This window comes from Leptodactylus fuscus, chromosome 3 (assembly GCF_031893055.1).
Source record: "Leptodactylus fuscus isolate aLepFus1 chromosome 3, aLepFus1.hap2, whole genome shotgun sequence".
NCBI classification, from domain to species: domain Eukaryota; kingdom Metazoa; phylum Chordata; class Amphibia; order Anura; family Leptodactylidae; genus Leptodactylus; species Leptodactylus fuscus.
The window spans coordinates 47,991,572-48,005,782 of record NC_134267.1 but is presented as its reverse complement, the minus strand read 5'-3'; the positions used below and the strand labels follow the sequence as shown (position 1 = coordinate 48,005,782).

Sequence of the window (14,211 nt, the reverse complement as noted above, 5' to 3'; positions counted from 1 at the left end):
AAATTATTTTTTGACCGGAAAACCTCTTTAAAAGAGGACCTTTCATGGTCCGGGGCACAGGCAGTTCTATATACTGCTGGAAAGCTGACAGTGTGCTGAATTCAGCGCACTGTCGGCTTTCCCGATCTGTGCCCCGGGTAAAGCGCTATCGGTCCCGGTACCATAGAGCTTTACAGTCAGAAGGGCGTTTCTGACAGTTAGCCAGGGACACCCTTCTGCCCAGCAGCGCCTATCGATTTGTGCTGTGCGAGCCGGGAGGAAGGCCCCCTCCCTCTGCTCACACAGCTCATCCATAGACGAGTATTATCAGGAGGGGAGGGGGCGTTCCTCCCCGCTCCACAGTACAGCGCGATAGGAGCCGCTGGGCACAAGGGCGTCCCTGGCTAACTGTCAGAAACTCCCATCTGACTGTAAAGAGCTACGGTACCGGGACCGATAGCGCTTTACCCGGGGCACAGATCGGGAAAGCCGATAGTGCGCTGAATTCAGCGCACTGTCGGCTTTCCAGCAGTATATAGAACTGCATGTGCCCAATCTGATGAAAGGTCCTCTTTAAAGGAACCCTTGAGGTGTGAACACAACTTTACAATGATTATCCCAAATAGATAGATTTGCTAAAAAAAATCTCTATGAAATGATCGGGTTTATTTCAGCGTTCTAGAATTAGCACATGAATATGTGAATTATAAACACAGTAATAACTGATTTTTCAAAAGTTGCCAGTCTACTTGTTGACAGTTTCCACTTTACTTTTGATTAACTATAACTCAGTTATATCAGTGATTTTTTTTCTTGAATTATTTGAAAGATTTCCACGCACGCCATGTTCTGTTAATGGACAGGTGCATGATGTACCTGCTGGAATTAGTCAGTTGCATGAAGAGAGGAGTCCTATTAGAAATATTAGCAATATAAAAGAATAGTTTGGCGCCTCTTGTAAGCGACACGCCAAGATGGAAGTTGTTTTTCTGATGATTACATGCTGAAGGCAGAATTGGAACGGTGGAAGAATTACTGCTGCCTCTGCTCAATTACAGGAACATGAGGAAATGCAGACGACAAATATAGACAGAAAGATCCGGAATTAGATGTGGCAAATTTATGTGATGTGTGTTTTGAAACATTCATTGCAAAGCTCATTTCACTGAAATACACCATTAAGAATATTTTGCATAAAAGCAGCATCTGTGCTTGAGTTTCAGCAAGTCAGCTAAGCAAGACAAGAGCAGAAATAAGCGGCGGCCTATTCTACAGGGCTGCAGACTGAATGACTCGTTAATTGCAGGCTGTCGGCGACAGTCACTGCTGCCAGTTACTTACAGCAAAACAAGCAGCATCGGGGAGCCTGGAGCTGCGGCTGCTGAACTTTCCAGCCTGTGCCTAGAGGGGAGCTGGTGCAGAAACGCGTCATTTCCTGTTCCGCCCCTGACCCCAAACTGTCGGGCTCAATTATAACATGCCGAATATCACACATGATACAGCCATGTCATCTTATGTAACCACTATATCGGTAGCAGGCGAAAGTCAGAGGCAAGGCTGTCAGTGGAAACTGGCTGTAGAAACAGTGTTACTCCTATTCATAGGCTGCGTCTTGTTTTGAAGCCCAGGCGTATGTGCTGTAGTGTCAGGCACAGTCCATGGACAATGGAGGCACTGTTGCTGGGGAGAAAGCAAATTGTTCTTATTTCTGAATACCAGACTACTCTTTTAAGTTATTCATTTTTCAGAAAAAAATATTAAAAGGTGTAGAAAAAATTGTTTAGGATCCAGGAAAACGGATACAAAAACTTGGATAAACGGACAGAAAAAAGACGTTCTCACATTCTATACTGGAACTATCCTGAGAAACCATATATCAGTCTGCTCTGCTCCTCCTGCTATATATCATGCTGCAGACTGGCTAGCTCTTTCAATATAAGGTACTGGCTACCTGCAGCCACCACTAGAGGGTGCTTGTGAGCTGACTGCATACTGTCTTATATTGGCAGTAACTCCTTGTAGTGGAGGCAGCAGGGACACAGCTTATTATCATTTACATCTGCTTCTATGCAGGGAATATGGATATATTGTACTAGAAATGAGAGGCTCCAACCCCTATAACATATTTAGTTAAAGATACAAAATGAATGGACATTCACTGGAGAGCTTTTATGTTTGGGGATAAAAGATGATTTGGCTCTATTCTTCAGATTGTGAAAAAATGTTCAAAATGAATCTCTGGAACACTCAGAAAAAAATCTCAAAATGAATCTCCTCTAGTTGGGAAAAAATGTTCTATAGCAAAACGACGACCCCGAGTATATCACTGTGAAGATCAAGATGCCTTATTGTACATTGTCCATTAGTGGTTTGAAGGATTTCATATAAAGGAGCCTTAAAGAAGTTGTCCGGGAATAGATCTTATTCATAAATGCCTTGACTGGAGGAAAAAAATTTTTATTTTTTTTTGTCAATTACATGGGCTGCTATAATGGGGCCACCCAAATATGCCATAACAGCCTTAGTGTCCATTAAAGAGGACCTTTCATCAGATCGGGCACATGCAGTTCTATATACTGCTGGAAAGCTGACAGTGCGCTGAATTCAGCGCACTATCGGCTTTCTCGATCCGTGCCCCGGGTAAAGCGCTATCGGTCCCGGTACTGTAGCTCTTTACAGTCAGAGGGGCGTTCCTGACAGTTAGCGAGGGACGTTCTTCTCCACAGCAGCACCTATCGCGCTGGACGCCCCCTCCCTCTGCTCACAGTGCTTGTCCATAGACGAGTATTATCAGGAGGGGAGGGGGCGTTCCTTCCCGCTCACACTGTATAGTGCTATAGGCGCTACTGTGGAGAAGGACGTTCCTGACTGACTGTCAGAAACGCCCTTCTGACTGTAAAGCGCTACAGTACAGGGACCGATAGTGCTTTACCCGGGGCACAGATTGGGAAAGCGCATTGTCGGCTTTCCAGCAGTATATGAAACTGTCTGTGCCCAATTTGATGAAAGGTCCTCTTTAACTGGTGGATATTGCAGCATAGGGATTCCCTGTGATGTGGTCAGAGGGGGGGATCTCTCCTTTATCTTTCCTTAGTATGCCGTCATCTGTTCAATCATGGCACACAAGGAGGTCAACGGCAGAGATCAGAGGGGTATTACAGCTGTCGTTGTGCGTCTGATCATGCGGCAGTGTCCATGTGGTCAGCATTCAGTATTAGTATCACACAGGTCCTGTGCGGAGTCCTGCCTGCAATGTAGTATTACACCAAACATGCCTGTTCTCATAAAGAGACGCTAATAAGAAAAATAGTGAAAAATGCCGTATTGCCTTTATCCTCTTCAGGGGAAATATGTGTCAGCTGGTGACTAAATGTCATCACCCAGACGTATGCACTGACCCAAGACTGATCCTTTAGGCTAAGTTCACACAGAGTTTTTTGGTCACGGTTTTGGCAGAAATCCGCCTCCAAACCCTGAACCAAAAAACGCCTCACCATTCAAAGTATACAAAACGCTTCTGAGTCTTTTCCGCCAGCGTTTTTTTCCGCTAGTGGCAAAAAAGAAGCGAGATGTCCATTCTTTTTTGAAGCCTGAGCGTTTTCCGGCTGACGGCTTCAATGCAAGTCAATGTGAGACGGTTTTTCCTGGTCACGTTTTTTTGGTCAGAAACCTGAAGCGGAACCTGAAGCGTTTTTTGGCAAAAACCTGATCAGGAAACGCCAGGCGTTTTTTTAAAAATAAAATTCATGACCACATCCCAAGAGGAAACGGATCAGGAAACTCCTCAAAAAACGCCTCAGGAAACTCCTCACGCGTGTTCCAGTCCGGTTTTGACAATGCCAAAACCCTGACCAAAAAACTCAGTGTGAATTTACCCTTAGCCTTCCTTTAACATTATATAAAGTGTCCCTATATAACTGGCTTATAATACCGTCTGATACAACATTCACACTAGTGTCTCCCTATCCATGGTTCTGGGCCATCGGAGGACCAGAACAATGGATAGGCAGACCACTATAACAGTAGTCATATATGGAGCCTGACAGAGTAGTGAGCTTCTAAGAGTAGGAGAATAGCAGCATCTGAACATACAATTCTTAAAGGTAAGGGCTTGGTAAAGAAGATTGATAGATGTGCTGTTGGATTACAGATTTTTAGGATTCTCCAGTATCACTACAACTGTAAATGAGCAAAGATTGCACAAATGTCCAAACAAGGGGAAATCTGTACAGGCAGTGTTGTCTGCAGGGACGACAGGTCAGCGGGCATTTGTAGCCTTTTTACTGTCGGCAGTGGTAGGATCATATCACAGATAAAGGAATTTGTTCCTTTGGATTAAAGGTTCCTGCTGTTAAGAGAATCCCCTCCGCCTCTCAGCACTGCCACCAGATCCATCTCCGCATCCTTCACTAGGTGCCACTCCAAGGACTCCAGCACAGTGGGAATTTCTTGTGTGGTCACTCTGCCATGTGCATGTAGTTTTACAGAAATGACTTCCCTGGAATGGTGAGGGCTAGAGAACTGTGTGGGAATCTGTGGAGCGGCATTAGTTAGTTGGATCGCCCACGTTCACTTTCTTTATGTTTTTGCTGTAGGCCTATGATGTCCTTTTTATTGATTTTCCTTTTTCTTTATCACAGATGGGCGCATGCTTTTCAAAGGTATTTAATGGCTGTCCCTTGAGGATCCATTGTGCAACGTCATGGATAAATCCAGAAACAAGAGGTATGACTGTAACACTTCGATAACAAAGCATGAAAGTTACAACCCATATCCCACATAACTAACAAAGGCAATGCCACCTGTATTAACCAGTTACAGTAAGTTACCGTATAGATGTGTTCATAGCCAGTGGATTAAAAATGAGTCTGACTATGATGGCAAGGTGGCCACCAAATGGGTTAGGGTGGCTTCCAGGCTGACAGATTGTGACTACTAAGTTGCCATGATCTGGGGAACTCATAGGAGGTGTTCATTGTGGAACAGAATGGATGGTAGAATATACTGATATATATCGCCATCTTTTCTGCCCTTTTACACTCCTCAAGAAGATGAAATTTTCCTTTGCAAACCCACAACAAAATCTGCATCTGATACACTCAGAATTCACCATAGATTTTTACACCAAGTCTTAAAATCCATGACAAATCTGCAACATAACATACGTGCTGTGGATTTTACAATCTGCATGTAAAAATGTTTGGAGCATATGGATGAGGTTTGTAAAATTTCATCCATTGCAGGTATAAACTGTATACATCTGCAGAAGTTGTATCCTTTCTGAACTTATCCTTGCAGAGGAAAATGGCCGGCTGTCCCCATTGCTGGAGTGTTCATCCCTTAGTGTTCGGGCCTGACAAATACTATTAAATACTTATAACATGTCTCCTACTAGATGTATATAATGTTATGCCTGTCCATGTCTTTATCGTACAGATCAGTATCTGATATTCGGTGCTGAAGAAGGTATTTACACCTTGAATTTGAATGAATTGCACGAAACCTCAATGGAACAGGTAACACTCCATCTCTAATACTCCCTAACAGTCTATATGATGATATCTAGTCACATCTTCTGTATATACAAGTCCTGATCTTGTCTCCTTCAGCTTTTTCCAAGAAGATGTACATGGATGTATGTAATGAACAACTGCCTCCTCTCTATATCGGGTATGTGATGCTATAATAATGATTGTATTATGCTAATCTATGTAATTCGGATGCCAGAAATGAATCGAAGGGATTATTAATGTACCGTATATACTCGAGTATAAGCCGAGGCCCCTAATTTTACCACAAAAAACTGGGAAAACTTATTGACTCGAGTATAAGCCGAGGGGGGGGGGGAATGCAGCAGCTGCTTATAAATTTCAAAAATTAAAATGGTTGGAGTTTTTGGGTGCAGTAGGTGCTGGGAAAGGGGAGGGGGTGTTTTGGTTGTCTGTCTGCCCCTTCCCTGAGCCTGAGGACTGGGTTTCCCCCCCCCCCACTTGGAATTCATCCTGGCTGAATATAGGGTATCTGCAGTGCTCCTATTAACCCATTTCCGACAGAACAGGAGCACTGCAGGTACCCTATATTCAGTAGACTGGGCACTGTCAGACACAGGGATACCTAATGTATACGTGTTTCACAGTAATTTTCTACTTTTATATATATTCTAGGGAAAGGAGGGATTTAGAACTTTTATTTTTTTTAAAGCTTCTTTTTTCCCCCCACTATTTTATGGGAGATTCTATACATTGATATTGCGGCTGGTCATAGACACCTCCCCCCTCCCCTCCTAAAATATTAAATAAATAAATAATTTTTTTTTTTTTTTTTTTTTTTTTTTCCTTGACTCGAGTATAAGCCGAGGGGGGCTTTTTCAGCACAAAAACTGTGCTGAAAAATTTGGCTTATACTCGAGTATATACGGTATAAGATTTATACCTCTATGTGTCTATAATCTGCATACTGTAAATGGTATTGTTTTTTATGCCTAATGTGAGCTAATACTAGGATCCTACTTCTCTGTCATACGCAGGTAAAGCCTCCCAGCTTTATTCTCACAATCTCCCCGGCCTGTTTGATTATGCAAGACAAATGCAAAAATTGCCTGTTGCTATTCCGGCTCACAAGCTTCCAGACAGAATACTACCCAGGTGGGATTTCCATCAATAATACTAAGTTTCAGTTGTCTTGATAATTTCACGCCCACAGACATATCACAACTCAGTCCGCGTGGTGCTGCGGAATCCGCTGCAAAATGTTCAAATTCTGTCCCCGCTAGTGGCACTCTTCCACCTCCCAATCCATTCAACGGGAGTTCTCAGGCAGAATCCACCTGAAGATCAAGCATATTTTTTCCACTAGACAAAAAAAATCAGCAACAAGAAAAAGTCTGTGTCTTTTGGTCCATTTGAGGAACAGAAGAATATAAAAACTGACAAAAATTGATTTTTTTTTTTCTGATTTTGCCAAGTAAAGTTGGATTTGTTGCGTTTTTTTTTTTCATCTGTCGATTTCTGATGGATGTGCGACAGACAGACGCGCAGAGCAGATGTGAACGTATCCTTACAGGGCATAATTTGTTGTAATATAACTAATAAATGGAGACTGTTCACCTGCTACACATCCACACACTAAAGCCTATTCACACTGAATGTGTTTTACTGTTCTGAAAGGGGCGACAAATGACCATGTTCTGCAGCGCCGAGGGAATTATTGTGGTGTCTCTGGCCGCATTGATTTCCAGTTAAAGTACAATGTAGTTATTAGAATTTATATAGCGAGCAGCGCCACTTGCTATCTGCCACATGGATATGCTCTATTGATTCCGCGTTTTATTGCCTTTTACAGAAAGTTTGCTGTTTCTGCAAAAATACCTGATACAAAGTGGTGTCAAAAGTGCTGCGTTGGTAAGTGTCATCTTCATGGAACATTTATTTCCCGCGCATCCGAGAGGAAGTGCGTTTTCCTGTTTCGCCATCAGTAAATAAAATAATACCATATAGTCAAAAAGATATTTATTTGTTGGGGTTTCACAATTTTGTTAAAATTTAAAGAGCTCCGGGAACAGCTCCAAGTAGCTTCAATGTGAAGGCTTTTGGATCTCGCATGAAAGTGAATGATCTTGTCGAGATCACGTCACAATATCTGTAAATGTTGCCTGTCGATGAATCATTTCTTCTGTGCCCCACAAGGGCCAGAGTAAGGGCATCTTGGCCTAAAAGTTGTAACTCTGCTTCACCACTGTCGGAGCCTTTGCTTGACATATTCTTCTGAAGCAATGGAGGTGTTTGGGAGACTTATCTAGGGTTCAGTTTGGGATTGCCCTTGTTAGGGCAGGAGTTGTTTGTGGACAAGTAGGGTGCAGTATCGGATGGAATTGGACTATATCTCTGCTGGCTGAATACCTAATAATTTTATGGTTGTCCCACCGTGTCCCCACCCGTGTGACCAAGGTGGCCATGATAAGATCGTTCTTAGCAACTATCTATTAGGTAGTATTGAGCCGCTACGTGACAGTTTTGCCCACAGTATGATACAATAATTCCCTATTGTGCACCGCGTTACACTCCAAATTGAACCTAGTTGTGTGTATGAGCTCTAACACAAGGTTATCCTACTAATATTATAAGTGTGAAAGTTTGTGTGTTTGGATGTTTGTGAGTTTGGATGTTTGTTCCTCAATCACGCTAAAACGCCTGGACGGATTTGCGTGCAATTTTCCACAAACATAGTTTTCCCTTAGGATTGAGTCACAGGCTACTTTTGGTGCCACTAAACAACATGGCTTCCTAGCAGGAGACTCACAAAAGCAGGACTCCTAGCCCCAGCTATAGACTCACACACACTGCCTGGCATTTCCTGCCTCAACCTGCCTGCACACTCCTTACTGTCACCTCAGGAGTAGCCCTCACTCTACTCACTCACATTTTACATATAGCTTTCCACTATATAACACATCACATTGTCTGTATCACGACATACACAATACAACACATCACAATGTCTGACACAATACAACACAACAACACATCACATTGTCTAACACAATACAACACATCACATTGTCTGTATTACTACATACACAATATAACACATCACATTTGCTAACCCACCAAACTTTTTAAAGCACTTTTACAGTTTCACACGTCTGTGTCCGCCCAATTCTCAAATCACCGCAGACGAAGTCGCGGGTAAAAGCTAGTTCTCTATAAAGTGAGACTTTTACATTAACATAGGCAGCATATGCACTGCAAATAAGGAGTTAACGCTCCCAGCATTACGTGTAACCAGGGAACAGCCTAATCTCAGCCTCCAGCCCGCATTACAGTTATCTCTTTTCAGCAACATGTTTTTGCTCAGTATTACAGAAATAATATTGCTTGAGCGCTGTAAACGCTGCGAATGTTCAGGGTAATGTTCATCTTACTCTTGGAGGCTCTTGGTGTGTTCAAACAAGTCACCCAATTCCAGATATCAGCTCCTGTGTGTAAACAGGCGTCTCAGCCAGAAAGGAAAACGACCCGTATTCAAGCGAATCCCTAGCTTCAGACGTCTTCAGTTACATCCAGAAGACACAGATCTTCTACATTACAGCCGCTTGTTTCACCAGATGGTTTTATGGCGTTAAGTGACTGTCCTAGTATCTCCAGATCCAGCAGACACGTTACTATAGGCCTGAGGACATGTATGGTGCTTATTGATCTGATAATAGCCTCATGAATATCATCTGCTGGTGAAGGGAGAAGGATCTTATGACCCTTGTAGAATGTGTTACTTTCAGTGATTTCTCGAGGTTTTGGATAAAATTTCTATGTATGAATTTCTGTATATTTATATGTAAATTTGTATCTGTGTCTACACCTCTCAGCACCATTTTGCTGAACAGCAGGTAGTGTAGTTGGACCAACAAGCAGGTACATGGATATTTAGATGGATGGGCGGATAGACATTCAGGTAGATGGACGGGCAGATGGACATTTAGATAGATGGACTTTACTACTTCTGTCTGGCTGTTCCTGATCCATTTACGAAGGAGTCTGAGTCTGGCTGTGTTGTTTTACGCCCGTAATTTTCCGGCCGCAAAATTACGCGCCGTATACGATCGTAACCCCTATTGAATTCAATGGGATCTTTTTTGAGTGCGCAAACCCTGACACGTGTATACGTGCCAGATTGCACGGCAGTTTACTCCGTGTGAATTCAGCCTAACATTTAGAGACTGTTAGGGCTAGTTCACACGGGGCGTGAGGGGACGGACAATGGAGGCTCACGGAAAAAAAGAATTGAGCTTTCGTTCTTTCTTCAGGCGAATCAGCCGCGGTGTCCGCCTCGTGACAGCACCTTCAGGACTAGGCCCATTCATTTGGGCCTAATCCGGAGCGGAGAGCCGCGACGGGATGCCGTGCACTGCACCAACAACCCATCGCGGCAGCTGCACCGGAATATGTACATGCGGAATTGCAGGTGAACTAGCCCTTAGTTGTCCTTGCTAAACCAAAGTCTGTCCTGTTTCATTAAGCCAAGTGGGCATGATTTCTGGTCCACTACTTTGTGCTTTAAGGGCCATTATCGGTACAATTCAGCTAGTTAACCTTTGATTTGGCATCATACCGGGCCCTGACTATAAGATGAAGCTATCTTGGAGACTGGTTTCTTTTAACTTTTGCCTTATGAGTTGCCATGTAATGTAGAGGAATGCGTCTCGTAGACTTTTCTGGCTGTGCGTCGGTAGCCATGTGTCAGGAGAATGCCGTGACCTTCAATTACATGCTGTCTAGAGAAGGGTGGCTCTGCTCTGAAGCCATACTCATTAGTTGTCAACGTGCCCTATGCTGTGGGAAAGGGGAGTCGTTTCTCCCAATCTGAAGAGGCTTATTAGTGCCACACAGTGACCCCCGGTCTCCAGAGGTTACAGATGACACAATCCCTTTGATTAGGATTTTCATTAGCTCTCTTGTTACCAGCGAGGAAAATAATCCGCGGCACAAGGTTGAGTCTGCTGAACACACCGGCTTCCTAACAAAATAAACCAATAACCCATCTGTTTGCCTAAATGAAACCATTTAATCCAGGCGTCACCGTCTAAAGTCGGGGTTGACTTTGAGGCAGGGGTAAATGGCGGTGTCAGAAAGGTGTGGGTGACAGAAGCATCTGCCGGATTGTAGTGAGTCACACAGGTTATGCCTCATACCGAGACTATTGATTCCATCACCTTTATGTTGATATTGACATGGAAAGTTTTATACAATATCTGTTAGCTGAACGCTCAGTCGGCTGGAAACTATTTCTAATAAATTGGTGCATGCTCCGTTCAGCTGAGATTGTTATCAATGGGGAGAGGGAAACCAGACATGAACACTTTTCGCTGATAACAGGTTATATCCCCCTTTGAGGCGAAATGACCTGAGGACTGTAAGGCCAGATTCTCACGGACATGTTGTTTTTCAATGACATAACATCTATGAAAAATGTGTTCGTCCATTGAAGGAGCTTATTTACATGACAGTGGATAACAAGATGTATGATGCCCATTTTTCTGTTTTTAAAACCCCTGGATGTCTTTGGGTCTATTCACATGGCCACCAAAATGCATAAAGATAGAGCATGTCAGGTTTTTTTCACAGCCATCAAAAAAAATGGACACGTATATAGATCCATAGAGATTTATGGGTGTTGAATCCGCCATGTGACTGCCATTATTCATTGTCATGTGCATTAGGCCTAACCCTTTCCATACTGGTCGCTATGAGAAGAAAAATAAAGCTGACCTAAACTAGGTTCACATTAGCATGGGGACCTGAAAGATGGAAACCCTGTCCGCTTTAAAAGTGGTTACCTGCGGACACCATAGACTATAATAGGGTCCTCACGGTTTACGCCGGTTTTATATAGAAACCAGTGGAGAGAAAAGTCGTCCTTGCAGATGGAGACTACGGGGACTGCAATGCATATGAACCTAGCCTTACAGAATTAGGCTGGTCAAGCAAACCTGCTGATTTTAGCGGGGTTGGCTGTCCATCTAATATATATGGGGGCGTCCCAACTCTCTAGTGCCACCAATGTTTGGGGAAGATGAGGATTGGGCTGATGGATTTCGATATGCCTGATCCTTTTGTAGAGTATGCATTTATATGAGGGAGGTGCGAGCCACTGACCTGACAGCTCTCCCATGTTTATGGCTACTTCAGTTCCCTTGAGGCTGGATGGCAGTAAATTTGCCCAGCCATGAGTCAGAATCTAGTTCTAAGCCCTATCTAATGACCAGAGGTTGTAACGGTGCGAGCAGGTGCCACATACAATATTGTAGGCATGTAAATTTATTACACACAAAATTTATCAGTCATAGTTTCAAGTGTCTTAACTTTCTATGTGATTTGATATTTCTAGTGAGGAATCCATATACAAGCCATAAATATCTTTGTGGAGCCCTCCAGTCCAGCATTATACTCCTAGAGTGGGTGGAACAGATGCAGAAATTCATGCTAATAAAGGTACGTGGCCATGTATTATACTAGTGTGCTGCTTATTGTTATGTACACCGAGTACACATGGTAATAGAATAGTAATAGAATAGGATTTCTGATTGTACATGATGGTTTCTATACTATATAGTACATGTATGGGGTTTTGCTATTACATTCCTCAATAATTTCACATTCTTTATGTTTTATGACTGGGGGGATATTTTCCCCCCATGTTATTACATTATAAGACCTCTACAGTTTCTGTTGCAGCAATTCCTGGTCCTGTCACTGCCGGTTTATAAATAACTAGATGTATGTGACAAGTCAGTGGACTGAGGAATTGTATGTGTCTGTGGGTGATAGATGCTGACAACCTGTGCTGTCTGAAAACATTAGGAGAAAACACCGAGAAATGGTTAAATAGTGGTAATAAAATACAAGATAAAATTACTTAATTTTCTGATTTCAGGGGGGGGGGATTCACAAAGCTTCAGGAAGTAAGGTAGATGTCTAAATGATTCCTGTAAGAGGGTACCTGAGAAAATGAATGTATAAAACACACTTCCCTAGCATAGCATTAGAGGTCACTGGATGACAGCAGCGGACATTAACGATGGCAGAGTAATGGACACAGTTGGAGTCCGTGTCCCTTTCCATTGACATTAAACAACATGGCGGACACAGTCTACTGTCACGTTTTTTTTACTTTTGTAATGGAATAAAAAGTCCTGCATGGACTATCAGCCAGCTATTGTTATCTTGCTATGATTGGACAGGAGGGACTCATTTCTGACATTACACAGAGAATGGAGCAGTACTTAACATTTCATTCTCTCTCTCAGCCTATGAAAACAGCTTATTGATGAGGCGTCAGGTGTCAAATTTACATGGATCAGCTCTTTTCAGTGGTAAGAACAGCTCCATTCTCTGTGTAATGGTGGAAATGAGTCTATCCTGGCCTATTCTAGCCAAGACCAGAGTAGCTGGCTGCAAGTGTAGTGGCGGAAACGAGTCACTGCAGCTCAGCCTTCACAAATGAGCGGTGGTCTACAGTATCCTGGTCTGACCATTACACAGAGAACACAGCTTTCTGCTTCCTCCCCTATCATTAAAATCACATTTTTTTCCTCGATCACACGTAGGAATAGCCTTAAGAAAGGCTATTCTTCTCCTACCTTTAGATGTCTTCTCCGTGCCGCTGTTCGGTATAAATCCCGGTTTTCGTCTGTATGCAAATGAGTTCTCTCACAGCACTAGGGGCGGGCCCCAGCGCTCAAACAGCAAACATATATCAGCTGCTGAGAACTGCTGATCGATGGGGGCATCAATGGGATCGGTGTTAACTTCCCATCAATCTGATATTAACTACCTATTCTTGTATTTTTATTCTGAAAAACATGGGGTGAGTATATTTTATATAGAAAGACAAAAAATTTGCAGTCCTGAAAGTGTTATTTCCATCAGCTAGCTAAGTCCAGACCACAAGGGTAGAACCTACAGAAACACTGTTTCTATGTTCGATGTTGGACCCCCAACAATCTGATACTGACGACCTGTTCCTTCTGTAAAATGACTTATTTTGTTGTTTTCTGTTTCCCAGCACATAGATTTCCCACTCCCGTGCCCACTCATGATGTTAGAGATGTTGGTCGTGCCTGAGCAGGAATACCCCTTAGTCTGTGTGAGCGTCAGTAAGGGCACAGATTTTAACCAGGTTGTACGGTTTGAGACAGTAAATCCTAACTCTACATCTTCCTGGTTTACAGAAACAGGTGCGTAGTTCAGTATTGTATTCAGGGGTTACTTTATAAAGGGGAGGTCCGTCCAGCAGGAGATTTTTATTTATTTTTTAAAGAGAAGGAGCTAAATTGATTCAGAAAAAAAATAAAAAATGAAGGAACATTGTTCACTAATCCTCTCTACTTTCTCGTCCCGGTAGGGAATGACCTCTCAGCCAATTCTGACAGCGGCAATGACCTGCCGCAGTAATTGGCTTAGCGGGTATTTCATACTACATGCAATTAATTCTGATTTTATTTTTTAACCTATTTTGCCCTTTTCTAAAAAGAAATCTATATCTCCTGCTGGACAACCTCTTTACATTTACGATCTCTGTGTTACTCGAAATGAGTCGCTGTCCCTTCCTGTCCTCTACAGACACCCCGCAGTCCGATGTCGTGCACGTGACACAGTTGGAGAGAGACACCATTCTCGTGTGCCTGGATCGTAAGTCGATGTCATAACTTGCCACTTTTGATTCTGGCTAGTTTAAGCC

The 14,211-nt window shown here is 43.0% G+C and overlaps 1 protein-coding gene across 6 annotated transcripts in view; it reads left to right on the top strand.

Annotated features, from left to right (window-relative positions):
• The window catches only part of MAP4K3 (mitogen-activated protein kinase kinase kinase kinase 3), a 182,024-nt gene that overhangs the window by 160,864 nt on the left and 6,949 nt on the right, over window positions 1-14,211 (top strand). For all 6 annotated transcript variants that reach the window (XM_075267539.1, XM_075267537.1, XM_075267538.1 and 3 more), the window contains 8 exons: window positions 4,620-4,704; window positions 5,416-5,495; window positions 5,589-5,649; window positions 6,506-6,623; window positions 7,321-7,379; window positions 11,860-11,963; window positions 13,537-13,708; window positions 14,094-14,162. In XM_075267539.1, the coding sequence (XP_075123640.1) occupies window positions 4,620-4,704; window positions 5,416-5,495; window positions 5,589-5,649; window positions 6,506-6,623; window positions 7,321-7,379; window positions 11,860-11,963; window positions 13,537-13,708; window positions 14,094-14,162 (748 nt within the window). The remainder of the gene's footprint in view (window positions 1-4,619; window positions 4,705-5,415; window positions 5,496-5,588; window positions 5,650-6,505; window positions 6,624-7,320; window positions 7,380-11,859; window positions 11,964-13,536; window positions 13,709-14,093; window positions 14,163-14,211) is intronic.